General features: G+C 38.2%; 1 protein-coding gene across 1 annotated transcript in view; it reads right to left on the bottom strand.

Annotated features, from left to right (window-relative positions):
* The window catches only part of vps8 (VPS8 subunit of CORVET complex), a 434442-nt gene that overhangs the window by 163465 nt on the left and 256365 nt on the right, over positions 1–14612 (bottom strand). Inside the window, exon 42 of the mRNA XM_055638558.1 lies at positions 14152–14232. Within this exon, the coding sequence (XP_055494533.1) occupies positions 14152–14232 (81 nt within the window). The remainder of the gene's footprint in view (positions 1–14151; positions 14233–14612) is intronic.

The following is a 14612-nucleotide window of genomic DNA, read 5'->3' as shown; positions in this document are numbered from 1 at the left end:
TTAGTTTTGAAATTCTTGTTGATCACAGAATTTCTCACAACAGAGCGTGCGAAATTCTGTGATCAGTGTGAGATTTGGGCGAAATGCGTGAGTCCACGCTCAATGCGTGAGAGTCGGCAGCCCTGTTGCAAGTGACTCCAAGGTTATAAGACATTGAAAGTGAAAGCTGTACAATCTCTGCTCCTACTTGAAGGGACTGAATAGAAATACAGAAACAGAATAAATAGCGTGGAAGTGGGACATTTGACCCACATGATTTGTGCTGATGTCTATACTGTCTCCTCCAATTCAATAGTGTACCTTGCCTTTCGCTTCCTCGCATAATGAACTTCCATTCAAATCATACAAAAACATTAGTGTTAGCACATCATAAGGAGTTTACACACAACTCTGCCGTTCAATATCACAGCTGCTTCTGTACCTCAATTTACCTGCCCATCTGGTCCCCATCTTGCTTGATTTTGTTACAATGAATAATCTCAGACTAACCATTGAACTCACTCAGTCCTCCGAGGTAATGATTGCAAACCTTTATAATCTTTAGAATAAAGGAATATCAGCTTTATTCACCCTAAATGGATGTGCTTGTCCCGAGTTCTAAACTGACAAATAAAAAGCTGCAAGTACTGGAAATCTGAAATAAAAACAGAAAATGCTAGAATAACTTATGAGGCGGAACCTGTTGAATGTTTATTGTTTCTCTTTCCAAAAATGGTTCGTAATTTTGAGTTTTCGAACATTTTCTGTTTTATCCAAGTTTTTCATGGTCAACCCATAGGCTGTCAGAATCCACCCCTTCAATTGCTCTCAAGAGTCATTGATGCCTTTTGAAAACACCTATTCTTCAGTCATTTTAATGGATGGTGTTCAAATGCCTTCCAGAAATTAGACTCATAATGTAATCACAGTGCCATCCATAATGTTTTGGACAGACCCATAATTTATTTATTTGCTTCTGTACTCCACAATTTGTGATTTGTATTAGAAAAACATCACATGTGGTTAAAATGCATTGTCACATTTTAATAAAGGCCGTTTTTATACATTTTGGTTTCACTGTGTAGAAATCACAGCAGTGTTTATACAAAGTCCCCCCATTTCAGGGCACCATAATGTTTAGAACACATGGCTTCATAGGTGTTTGTAATTGCTCTGGTGTGTTTAAATGCCTCCTTAATGCAGGTATAAGAGAGCTCTCAGCACCTTTTCTTTCCTCCAGTCTTTCCATAACCGTGGAAACTTTTATTGCTGTTTATCAACATGAGAACCAAAGTTGTGCCAATGAAAGTCAAAGAAGCCATTACGAGACATTATGAGAAACAAGAATAAAACTGTTAAGAGACATCAGCCAAACCTTTATCAAAATCAACTGTTTGGAACATCATTAAGAAGAAAGAGAGCACTGGTGAGCTTACTAATGGCAAGGGGACTGGCAGGCCAAGGAAGACCTCCACAGCTGATGACAGAATAATTCTCTCTATAATAACGAAAAATCCCCAAACACCTGCTTGACAGATCAGAAACACTCTTCAGTAGTCAAGTGGATTTGTCAATGACCATTGCCTGCAGAAGATTTCATGGACAGAAATACAGAGGCTAGACTGTAAGATGCAAACCACTGGTTAGCTGCAAAAATAGGATGGCCAGGTTACAGTTTGCCAAGAAATAATTAAAAGAGCAACCACAATTCTGGAAAAAGGTCTTGTGGACAAATGAGATGAAGATTAAATTATATCAGAGTGATAGCAAGAGCAAAGTATGGAGGAGAGAAGGAACTGCCCAAGATCCAAAGCATACCACCTCATCAGTGAAACACGGTTTGGCCTAGGCAAGTATGACTGGCTCACTTATCTTCATTGATGATACAACTGCTGATGGTAGTAACATAATGAATTCTGAAGTGTATAGACACATCCTATCTGCTCAAGTTCAAACAAATGCCTCAAAACTCATTGGCCGGCAGTTCATAACAGCAAGACAATGATCCCAAACATACTGCTAAAGCAACAAAGGAGTTGTTCAAAGCTAAAAAATGGTCAATTCTTGAGTGGCCAAGTCAATCACCCAATCTGAACCCAATTGAGCATGCCTTTTATATGCTGAAGAGAAAACTGAAGGGGAATAGCCCCCCAAACAAGCATAAGCTAAAGATGGCTGCAATACAGGCCTGGTAGAGCATCACCAGAGAAGACACTCAACAACTGGTGATGTCCATGAATCGCAGACTTCAAGCAGTCATTGCATGCAAAGGATATGCAATAATACTAAACATAACTACTTTCATTTTCAATGACATTGCCGTGTCCCAAACATTATGGTGCCCTGAAATGGGAGGACTATGTATTTCTGCTGTAATTTCTACAAGGTGAAACCAAAATGTATAAAATTGGCCTTTATTATAATCTGACAATGTGCACTTTAACCACATGTGATTTTTTCTATTACAAATCACAAATTGTGGAGAACAGAGGCAAATAAATAAATGGTGGTCTTGGTCTTTATGGAGGGCACTGCAAATCCCTCCTTAGGTAAAGGCACAAATCACATACAGGTATGGATTCTGGAAGCCTAGAGCAACTACTGTTTGACTTCTATAATCCAGCTGCCTGGAAGTAAAGACTAATACAATTTGTCTTCCTAATTCCTTGCTGCACATGTAACCAAAACTTCGTCATTTGTTAGTTTTAAGAAATCATTTTCTTCTAATTCCTTCTACGGAAATGAAAAATAGCATATTTTTTGCTCATTCGCTTGTGTACATCCCTCTGCAAAGTCTTTGCATCTTTACAGTTCACTTTCCCAATTAGCTTAGCACCATCCAATTACACGTTATCATTTAATGCAAGTCATTAATATAGATTGTAAATAACTGAGCACCTAAATCCAATTAATATGGCACCCCACAAAGCTACTTATATCCACCATCTTGACTTTTCAACTAGGCAATACAAATAATCTTCCTCAGAGAAACGTTTCTTTCCTGAAGTGATGGTTCCAAAGGTTTTAATCCTAATATTTTATTTCAAAACATTAAAAAAAAGCTGTCAGCCCTGCAGATTTCTGATGAAAACATATGGAGAGGTACTGGCTATTGTTGTGAGGACCTTGACGAAGATTTGCCAGAATGCATCATCTGCAACACAGGCAAAGGAAGAGATTCATCTTCACCCTCCTGTGCTAAATGCACAATGTATTAACACATGCACTTTTGAAGTTCTGTTCTATTCACTTCACTATTAAAAAGGCAATATGGGGAGAAAAGATGAAGTACGAAGGTAAGCAGCCAAGAATATAAAGGAGGATAGTAGGTTCTTTAGGTTGGTGAAAAGGAAAAGATTAGTTAAGACTGTCCCGTGAAGACAGAAACAGGTGAATTTATTATGGGGAACAAGGAATGGCAGACGAGTTTGTTTCTGTCCACTAAGAAAGACACAATCTCCCAGATATACTAGGAGACAGAATTCACATTAGTCAGGAAATGGTGTTGGGTAGACTGATGGGACTGAAGGCTGATAAATCCCCAGGGCCTGATGGTCTGCATCACAGGGTACTCAAGGAGGCGGCTCTAGAAATCGTGGACGCATTGGTTATCATTTTCCAATGTTCTAGAGATACTGGATCAGTTCCTGTGGATTGGAGGGTAGCTAATGTTATCCCACTTTTTAAGAAAGGATGGAGAGAGAAAGCAGGGAATTATACACCAGTTAACCTGACCACGGTGGTGGGGAAGATACTAGAGTCAATTATTAAAGATGTAATAATTGGTGCATTTGGATAGCAGTACCAGGATCAGTCCAAGTCAGCATGGATTTACAAAGGGGAAATCTTGTTTGACTAACCTTCTGGAATTTTTTGAGGATGTAACAAGTAAAATGGATAAGGGAGAGCCAGTGGATGTAGTGTATCTGGACTCTCAGAAAGCCTTTGATAAGGTCTCACACAGGAGATTAGTGGGCAAATTTAGAGCACATGGTATTGGACGTACGGTATTGACATGGATAGAAAATTGGTTGGCAGACAGGAAACCATGAGTAGGAATTAACGGGTCCCTTTCAGAATGGCAGGCAGTGACTAAGTGGGGTGCTGCAAGGCTCGGTGCTGGGACTGCAGCTATATACAATATATATTAATGATTTAGATGAAGGAATTAAAAGTGACATTAGCAAATTTGCAGATGACACAAAGTTCGGTTGCAGCGTGAACTGTGAAAAGGATGCTATGAGAATGCAGGGTGACTTGGATAGGTTGGGTGAGTGGGCAGATGCATGGCAGATGCAGTATAATGTGGATAAATGTGAAGTTATCCACTTTGGTGGCAAGAACAAGAAGGCAGATTATTATCTGAAAGGTGTCAGATTAGGAAAAGGGGAAGTACGAGACCTGGGTGTCCTAGTACATCAGTCACTGAAAGTAAGCATGCAGGCACAGCAGGCAGTGAAGAAAGCTAATGGCATGTTGGCCTTCATAATGAGAGGATTTGAGTATTGGAGCAAAGAGGTCCTTCTGCAGTTGTACAAGGCCCTGGTGAGACCACACCTGGAGCATTGTGTGCAGTCTCCGTCTATTAATTTGAGGAAGGGCATTTTTGCTATTGAGAGAGTGCAGCGTAGGTTCACTAGGTTAATTCCCGAGATGGAGGACTATCATATGATGAAAGAATGGAACGACTGGGCTTGTATTCATTAGAATTTAGAAGGATGAGAGGGGATCTTATAGAAACATTTGAAATTATTAAGGGATTGGACATACTGGATGCAGGAAGCATGTTCCCAATGTTGGAGGAGTCCAGAACCAGTGGCCACAGTTTAAAAACAAGGGGTAAGCCATTTAGAAATGAGATGAGGAAAAACTTTTTCACAAAGAGAGTTGTGAATTTGTGGAATTCTCTGCCTCAGAAGGCAATAGAGGCCGATTCACTGGATGCATTCAAGAGAGTTAGATAGAGTTCTTAGGGCTAGCAGAATCAAGGGATATGGGGAGAAGGCAGGAACGGGGTACTGATTGTGGATGATCAGCCATGATCACATTGAATGGCGGTGCTGGCTCGAAGGGCTGAATGGCCTGCTTCAGCACCTATTTTCTATGTATCTATGTACTCCAAGGAATGGTGAACAAGAAAGCATAGGGCCGGTCCATTGTAACATGCAGGGTTGATAGTGATATATCTGGCAATAGTGATTTCACTGAATGTCTTGAGGATATGGTAAAAAAACACATAGCTTCACTGCATGATGAGTTGCAGATGGTACTGTACATGGTGCAGTCACTGAATTTCCCGACTTCTGTTCTTGCATTGCATGGCAAGCCATTAATAGGATCAGTTCCAGGGCTAAGACGACAAAACCTCCAACGGTCATGAAAATCCTCCTTTGGGCCAGGTACACTCCAGTTGATAAGATGCTGTGGTCAAGGGTGTTAAACTCCAGCATGCAGCTGTAGACATACTGATGGTATTTGGGGAATATATTCCTGAAGTTAGCTTGATTGAAGTCGGCAGTGATGATGCACAGGGCATCAGGGTTTTCTGTCTCACAAGGGTTGATGATTGAATATAATTAATCCACTGTCATCTCAGCATTGACTCAGGATGGTGTGTAGAGATGGGAGAGACAAATGCACTTTGGTAGATAGATGTGATGGCACTTTAGAAACAGGTAATGCAGGTTGGAGAGCAGAAATGAGCTTAGACCGTTACATCAGTGTACCACAAAGCATTGATCAAAATAGCAGATGCCACTGCTTTTCCACATGCCTGATGATTCTGTACAATAAATGGAGAAACCCTCAGATTATATGGTAAGCTCAGGTGAGTCAGAAGTGAGCCATGTTTCAGTGAAACAAAGAACAGAGCAGTCTCTGATCTCCCTTTGAAACAGCGACATTGTTCTAAGTTCAAGCTTGATCTTGAGCGATTGACCGTTAACTGGAAATGTACTGGGGAAAGATGACAAATACTTACCATTTCCATTGCACCTGAACTCACCCCACCCCCGACCATCTGTAATCATAGCCATGCAGGTAGTGTCGAGTGTAATAAGGATAGGTAGTTCCGGGAGCTGCTATGAAATAGTGATGATTCACAAGTTCACATGTTACAGTAGAATTAGGCCATTTGGCCCATCGAGTCAACTCCGCTATTTAATTATGGCTGATCTCTGCCTCCTAATCCCATTTTCCTGCCTTGATTGCAGGAGATTCCTGCTCCTGCCCTGCCTGATTCCATGTTGACAGGAAACTTTTAGCGCTGGCACTAATGACTAATCTCAGCGCTGGTATGGATAGATAACACGAAAAATCAATCATGTAAAATGTCACCACTCCCTGACAGCAGCTTAAACGGAGCCCATGCTTGGTCAGATGTGGTTTGATATCAAGGACAGTCAATCTCACCATGGGTATTCAGCATTTATATTTGTTTCAACCACGACTGTATTGAGACATGGAGAAGAGTGCCCCAGAGAGGACAAACATGAAGCAGCCTTAGAGCATCATATTGCTACTAGTCAAAGTACTTTATTTCATTTTTCAATGAATCAGTAATTTTCTATATTAACTACAGATCCAGTTGGTCCTGCAAAAGTAATCATCAGCTGGCATTGCATCAATATGTCACGTGCTTGTCTCCATTTATTGTACAGAATCATCAGGCATGTGGAAAATGTCATAGCTTTTTCAATTTTCAGAGCTTTATTTTATTTCTGCTATCACATATGGCTGAAGGCTAGGCTCTGTGATGTTGCAGACTTCAGGAAGAACAGAGAAAGGAATTAGGATTTCAGGTCGGTTGCAAACAATATAGGCTTTCTTTTGCACCCACATGCTGAGCTCCACCACTATAATTGCAAATGTGCTTAACAAGACTGCTCCATGTGCTGACACTTTCATCTAAGTTTGTTAATGAACCAGTTCGTCCTCTGGCTTCATTATAATTGTAGAACAGGGGTTTTGCCAGGGAAGGATGTTGCAAGTTGCTGTGTGATGCAATTAGGCTTCTGCTGGTTCACAACATGTACGAATACACCATTTTTAAGCTTTCGCATTTGTTCTAAACGTATACAATTTAATAGCATGAGAACAAATGAAGCAAAGAGTCTTCAGTGTGAGGTTGGAATGCCACAAGAAATGTGTACCAATCAGTCCTACCTGTGATGTCTATGTAAAATAAATGCCAGCGCCCCTTGAGGCCAAAAGCAGAAGCTGGCAAACGTGCCTGTGCCTCGTGATTGAGGTCAGGTGACCTTCTAGAAGTTTCGGTTGGTTGTTCAGATTAGTTCTTTCTTACAAGATGATGGACGTGTATTCAATGTGCTAGTCGTAACAGGGCCTTACAGCAGACATTACACTACCAATGATGTATTGGATCAATGCACAATACATCAGAAATTGACAGGAGTAGGAGGAGGAGTAGGCCATTCAGCCTTTCAATGTTTAGTTAGATCATTACTCATCTTAAACAACATATTGTATGATCCCTCTCAGATACTACTGATATCTCAGTTCAGTGACTGAGCCTCCACAGCCTTCTTAGATGGCGAATCCCACAGATTCACCACTGTCTGGGTAAAGAAATCAGACATGAATGGTTAATCTCGTTTTCTGAGACTGAGTGGTTCTAGACATCAAGGTTTAGGAAACGTCATACCTATATCCACTGTGACAAACCCCACCCAAATGGTTTGTGTACACTTCAATTGAGATAATTTCTGATACTTTTAAATGAATAGTCTGCTTAACCTCTGCATATTGGACAACTCCTCTCCTATCCCAGGTAACAGTGTTGTGATCCATCGCAGCACTCCCTCTACCGCACTTGCATCCTTCCATAGATTAGGAGACCAGACGTGCATACAAAATTCCAGCATAATCTCACAGACTTCAAACAATCTCTTCTCCTGCACTTAAATCTTGAAGTAATAGCCCCGTCCCACGGTACGAGTTATTCCAAGAGCTCTCCCAAATTTAAAAAAAATCAAACTCGTGGCAAGCACGGAGAATGAACGTAGTGGGTACGTCTGAGCTCGGGGCCGTCTCTTAGCGGCTCATAACGCTAACGGCAGTTACTTGGGAAGACTCGCTAACAGCAGGTAAGCATGGGAAGATTCGTGAAGATTTTTCAACATGTTGAAAAATGTCCACGAGAGCCCCGAGTACCATCGAGTGGCCATTACCGTAAATCTCAGAGTTCGAATCAGGGCAAATTCGGGAGAACTGTTGGAATGAACTCGTACCGTGGGACAAGGCTTTAAGGCCAACAGATTGTTTGCTTTCCTTGCTATATTGCTTGCAGATTGCTTGCTATACCTGCACATTACTTTTCAGTGATTCATGTACAAGAAGACATATGTCCCTTCGGATATCAAACTCATTCAGTACCTGGAATGGACAGAGTGTCTTTTCACAAAGGATTGGATAGACTTGGCATGCATCAATTCGAGTTTAGAAGAGTGAAAGTGGACTTGAATGTAATATAAGATCATGAGAAGTTTTGACAGCAGATGTGGAGCAGTTGCTTCATCTTGCAGAAAAATCAAAAAATAAAAATTACAATTTAATATTATGTTGTTGCTCAGTTAAGATAAAGATGGGGACATTTTTTTTTCTCATAGAGGATTGTGGGACTTTGAAACACTTCTACAAAGCATGGTGGATACAGAACTCTGCATATGTTAAGGGAGAGGCAGAGGATCCTTGATATGCACAAGTTCGATAGATTTTCACAACAGAGAATTATGGATCAAGATTACAATTAGACCACTATGCCCTTAATAAATTTCCAAACAGGCTCATTGGGCTCAGTGGCCTCCTCCTGCTCGTGAAAACACAGGAGACTGCACATGCTGGAATCGCATGTAAAACTGACAGCTGGAGGAACTCAGCAGTTTAGGCAGCATCTATGGAAGGAAATGGACAGCCAATGTTTGAGTCAGAACCCTTCTTCAGACAGATCACATCCTAAAATGACCCCCTTATTTGAACTCCTTCCCGAAGCGATTGTTCCAAATGTTTTAATCCCACCTGGACCTGCACCTATTTCTCTCCTCCTCTCCTTCCACCTACGTTCCTTTCTCTAGCTTCAGAATTTGCAACTCTTCAGATCTTTTGGTCACACACCTTTTGTCTTTTCATCTCTGGCCTTTGTCCAACCATCTGCCTATCAAAAAAACCCTCCACTCTTCCAACTACCTACAATCAGTCTGAAGAAGGCTCCCAACCCAAAACATCACCTATTCATGTTCACCATTAATGCTGCCTGACCCGCTCAGTTACTCCAGCACTTTGTCCCTTTTTTTGTCTAAAATTAGTCACTTTTCATAAATCCAAATTAATGCTATCTAACCTTGTAACATTTTTCAAGTGTCCTGTTAACTTTTTTTCTAAGGTAGTCTCTTGCATTTTGCCCTCTACAGATGTCAGGTAAACTAGCCTGTAAGTTGCCTGTTTCCTCGCTCCTACTGAATTAGTCCAAAGATGGGTCCTGACCCGAAATGCATCTGTCCATTTCCCTCCACAAATGTTGCCTCACCCACTGTTCCTCCAGCAACTCTCCTGTTTTTTGCACAAATTCCAGCAAGTGCATTCATTCTATTGTGCCTCCAATTACTTCTACCCATTGGAATGCAAGACTGTAAGCTGGTATAGAACTGCAAATTGACTGCCAATGGCAAATTAAAATGAAGAAAAAAGCAAGCTCAATATTTAATCACTCCATGGAAATGTATCAAGTCAGACAGTTTGGAACACTATTATAATGTCAAAGTATTCTACAAAGCCTGAAAAGCTTGTCTTAAAATTTGCCCAAGATGCTGCCAGATATAGGATGAGATAATGGCTAATTATCACAGTGTAAGAATATTAAAGCATAACATAAGGACCCTGTGTTACAAAACAACTCTCTAGATTTACTTGCTGATCTGGCTCTTCTTGCATAACTAACAAATGGCTTTGGCATTCACACAAATGAAGTCCCCTTTTAGATTTAAATTTAAAAAAAACACATAAAAGCAAAATCCAATGCATGTGCAATTAGAACATGAGATTAGCCATTAGGATGGTCATTATGAGATGTTAAATCCTCAGGCAAAATAGCAGTCTGAGCTGATGTGTGTCTTATCACAACTAGAGTAATTTCAGAAGTGCCTAACAATTGCATGTCAGAGAATTAAGAGGGCCATATGAGTGATAGGTCTGCATAGCATATCCACAACTCAATATTAAGGAACAGAGAAGGAATTAATATAAAAGATGGCTCTTTAGAAACTGACAGCTCACTGACCATCCAGTGACTTGCATCTATGTTTGTAAGAGGACCCTCTAAAAACCAAATACCACATACCACATATCAAAGGGATTTATTGGAGGTGCTACCTCAAAAAGGCAACCAGAATCATCAATGACCCACACCACCCTGGTCACATTCTCATTTCACTCCTACCATCGGAAAGAAGATGCAGGAATCAGAAAAACTGTGACCTCCAGGTTCAAGAATTGCATTTTCCCCCCAATGACCATCAAGCTCTTGAACACCACATTGCAATAACCTCGACTATAAACTGCAAACTGTCTTTGGTTGCACTAAAGACTTTGGGTTTTTATTGCACTAGTATTATGGTTATTAATTAATTTAATTTTTGTTTATGTGTATTTATGTTTACACGCCTGTTATGCTGCTGCAAAAATTTAATTGTTGGCACATATATCAGTTAAATGCTCTTGACTCTTAACATAAAGCCAACTCCAAAATAAAATTGAATCTCAAATGTTGCATTTTCACATAAGGATTCAACATCTCATAATGACGATCCTAATACCCAATCTTGATTTTTTAATTACACTTGCATTAAATTTTGTTTTTGCATTTAGTTTGGGAATAGCTTGGGTGCATTGACAATGATATCACTCAAGGCAAGTAGATGTTAGGGATATTAGGGTAACTAACTTCTTCTGACACTAATGGCACATTGAGATATAGAAAGGTAATTAGTCCCCAGTTTGCTGTTTAAAGCTGCTAAAAGTACCATGATGATATTTGTCCAGAAACAATGAGATTGACTGTTGGCATTAGGTAACTTACCTACAAGCTCTAATCATACTCAGTGGTATTTAATTTATTAACAAAATCTAACTATTTTAATTGTACACTTATTGTGGACCAGCAACCACTGTGACAGTCAAATCAATTTGGGTAATACTTGGAGGCAGGACATTAGTCTGCAGCAAACTAAACCTATTTACTCAGCAGGATTCATTCAAACAGTATATCAAAGCAGTCCACAGTTTATTTAAAAAGACCCTGTACAAATTGGTCAAAAGTCTCAGTAACTCCTCACTTTAAAATGTGTGTGCAGTACGGAGAAACTGCAGTACGGAGAAACTGCAGTGCGGAGCACTCACATAAAGATTGTGTGTTGAAATCAATCTATCTGCGGAAAACCTACGTAAATTGCTTTTTCCTCCGTCCAGTTTACGAAGTTGACGCGCTAATAGTTTTTGTGGTTTATCACCAAATTCAAAATTTAATTGTTTTGTATGTTGATAAAGTTTTATAACTTGGTCTGATTGTATCTTGTTTAACATATTTCAGTACTGCAATTTTATTGTGTTTTACCATAGATGGTGCTGCTGCATTTTCTATGTCTAATTGGCTTATTTCCATTTCCAATGTCTGTTGTTAAATAGTTAAAGATAAACTTAAATATTTAGGAATCTACATAACTACCTCTTTATTTAAACTAAATTTTCCACCCTTACTGAATAAACTACACAAGAATATTCAGTACTGGAAAACACTTCCCATTTCAATGCTATAAAAATGATCTTCTTACCGCAACTACTGTACCTATTTCAATTAATCCCGATATATATCCCAAATTTTCTTTTCAAAAAAGTCGATTCCATTGTTACAAGCTTTATTTGGGATTATAAGAATCATAGAATAAGTAAAAAACATTTATGTAAGTCAAAGATAAATGGAAGTTTGGCCTTGCCAAATTTCTTGTTTTATTTCTGGGCAATCCATATTAAAAACATGAATTTCTGGCTGGAAGAAATGAATCAACAACCAGATGGGTTAAGGATGGAAAAGGAAGACTGTTTACCTTTTGAAATTGGTTCGATTATATTTGCTCCCACAAAACTGCACAAAAAAACCTATAAGGAAAACCCTATAATACATAGTGGAATACGAATTTGGAAACAATTAAAAAAAGCTTTAAAATTGAATAATATACCACTATGTCTTCCCATTGTAAATAATCCTTTATTCAAGCCATCCATATTGGATAAAGGTTTCACAAAATGGAAAAATTATGGAATTAAAAAGATTGGACATCTTTATAGGAAAGGCATCTTTCTTTCATTTCAAGAGTTACAACAGAATCATGGACTGCACTCAAATAATTTCTTCAGATATCTACATATTAGAGATTATGTTAAATCTAATACACAAGTTTATAGGACTAGGGAACCAGAAATTCTTGATGCATGTTTGAATAAGCATCCTAACACTGAAAAATTAATAGCTTATATTTATAACACCCTCTTAAACAACAAAGTACCACCAATGGAACTATATAGATACACATGAGAAAATGAATTAGGTCATCCTATAACGAAAGATATTTGGGTCGAAAGTTTACAACATATACATCAATGTTCGTTAAATGCCAGACATGCATTTATACAATTTAAAGTCTTACACAGATTACATTACTCCAAAATAAACCTAAATATAATCTTCCCACATATTTCTCCTATTTGTGATAAATGTCTGCATCTAGAGGCCAATTTAACACATACTTTTGCAAATTGTACAAAATTAAAAATTTCTGGACTGATATTTTTGAAATAATTTCTGAAGTTAATACTAAATTGGATCCAGACTCAAAATTAATAATACTTGGGATATCAGAACAAAGTTTAACACTCACAACAAGCCAAAGAAACTTCCTCGACTACAGTATAATAACTGGGAAAAAATTAATATTAAAATTTTGGAAAGGCCCTATAACCCCCACAATTAAAATGTGGATTGTGGAAATGTCAGAGACCCTACATCTAGAAAGAATTAGACTTGTCTTAATGGACAAACAAGAACTTTTTGTTAAAATATGGGCTCCATTCATTAACTATTTGGAGGGATAGATTGGCCCAGCACGAAAGCCCAACTGAAGCTTGAACTCAGGATTAGATGAAAAGTTATACTTTATAATCTACAAATTTATCTCCAATGACGTATTATAAGTAATTCATTCCACCTTTTCTCTTTTTTGATATTTGTAATTCTTTTTTCTCTCTTTCTCTCTTTCTATCTATATTTAAAAAAAACACTAGAAGCAGAATTAATCGAAAATTGAACATTTTAATAATGTATGATTGATGTATATGAAAAGTTTTTTTTGCTATAATATGTAACTATACTTTATAATATGTTTGCTTCTAATAAAAATATTTAAAAAAAAAAGAAAAAATCTATCTATCACATGCAGTATTACATCTTTAAGCATAAATGATGGGCAATTATCCAATTTTCATTACGATGCTTGAGAATAGTGGTAGTAATATATCTAACCATATTTATTTTACCCATCTAATTTCTGTGGTGGCAAACTTTCAGTACATTACTTGTGTCTTACACCAATACATCTTATTTAATATTGTGGATAATGCAAATCTCAAGTATTCATAATGGGCATCTCTCCACCAATAAATTAGACAAATAATTATAAATATGAAAATATGATTTTTTTTCTAAAGGTGCAGTCTTCAGGCAAACATGTCATCGGACCATCCCAAGATTTTAATAAAAATAACTTTTTTGTAAAATGTTTATTTTACTCCGAAACATTTTGTGAGCATTAATTAGTGTAATGAACAAGGAAGGTATTAGGTAACAGTGATATCTAATGAGGACTGAAGATACAAGATAGTGAAAAAGCCCTCAAGTTCCTTTATCTCCAGAGATGCTGCCTGACCCGCTGAGTTACTGAGTTAGCACTTTGTGTCTATCCTTATTCGCACTACCTATCCAAAATCTATTTGAACTAATAATAGTTTCAAATTAATTCCATTAACTTTACACATTTAAAAACAATTTTACAATTGGCAACAAGTAATTTGTATGAGAATTTGTATAAACTACATGTCTATACTTACCAGCTCGTAATTGAATGTGTCTATCATTCCCAGTATAAGGGTTTGAATTTCTCCAAGTTTTCCTTTCCCATACATTGGATCCTGCATGTAACCAGATGTGGGGCAAGTTATTAAATATCTCAAATACACATACGTCAAAGTAGGACAATTAGGTCAAAATTCATTAGAAAAAAACTTTTTAAAAGAGCTTTGATTTAGAGAAACTGTTCAAAGGTGGTGCAAACACCACTATTCTCAAGCATTGTAATGAATGCTGCTGAGGATTAGACAGAAAAGGCAAGATGAAAGGGATAAAGAAGAGAGTACTAAGTTAGGCAAACATAGTTAAGGTTTTCTGGAGCCAACAATTTTTGGTTTGCTGGCCCAATTTTTGCCCCAGCCAACAATGGGTCATTATGGGCTCATCATGGCTTCTTTGGTCATCTATTGGTGGCCCTGATTTGTTCTGATCTTTTCCTACA

This window comes from Leucoraja erinacea, chromosome 7 (genome assembly GCF_028641065.1).
Source record: "Leucoraja erinacea ecotype New England chromosome 7, Leri_hhj_1, whole genome shotgun sequence".
Classification (NCBI taxonomy): domain Eukaryota; kingdom Metazoa; phylum Chordata; class Chondrichthyes; order Rajiformes; family Rajidae; genus Leucoraja; species Leucoraja erinaceus.
Note: the sequence above shows the minus strand (reverse complement) of the source record. Positions and strands in the feature narration are given on the sequence as shown.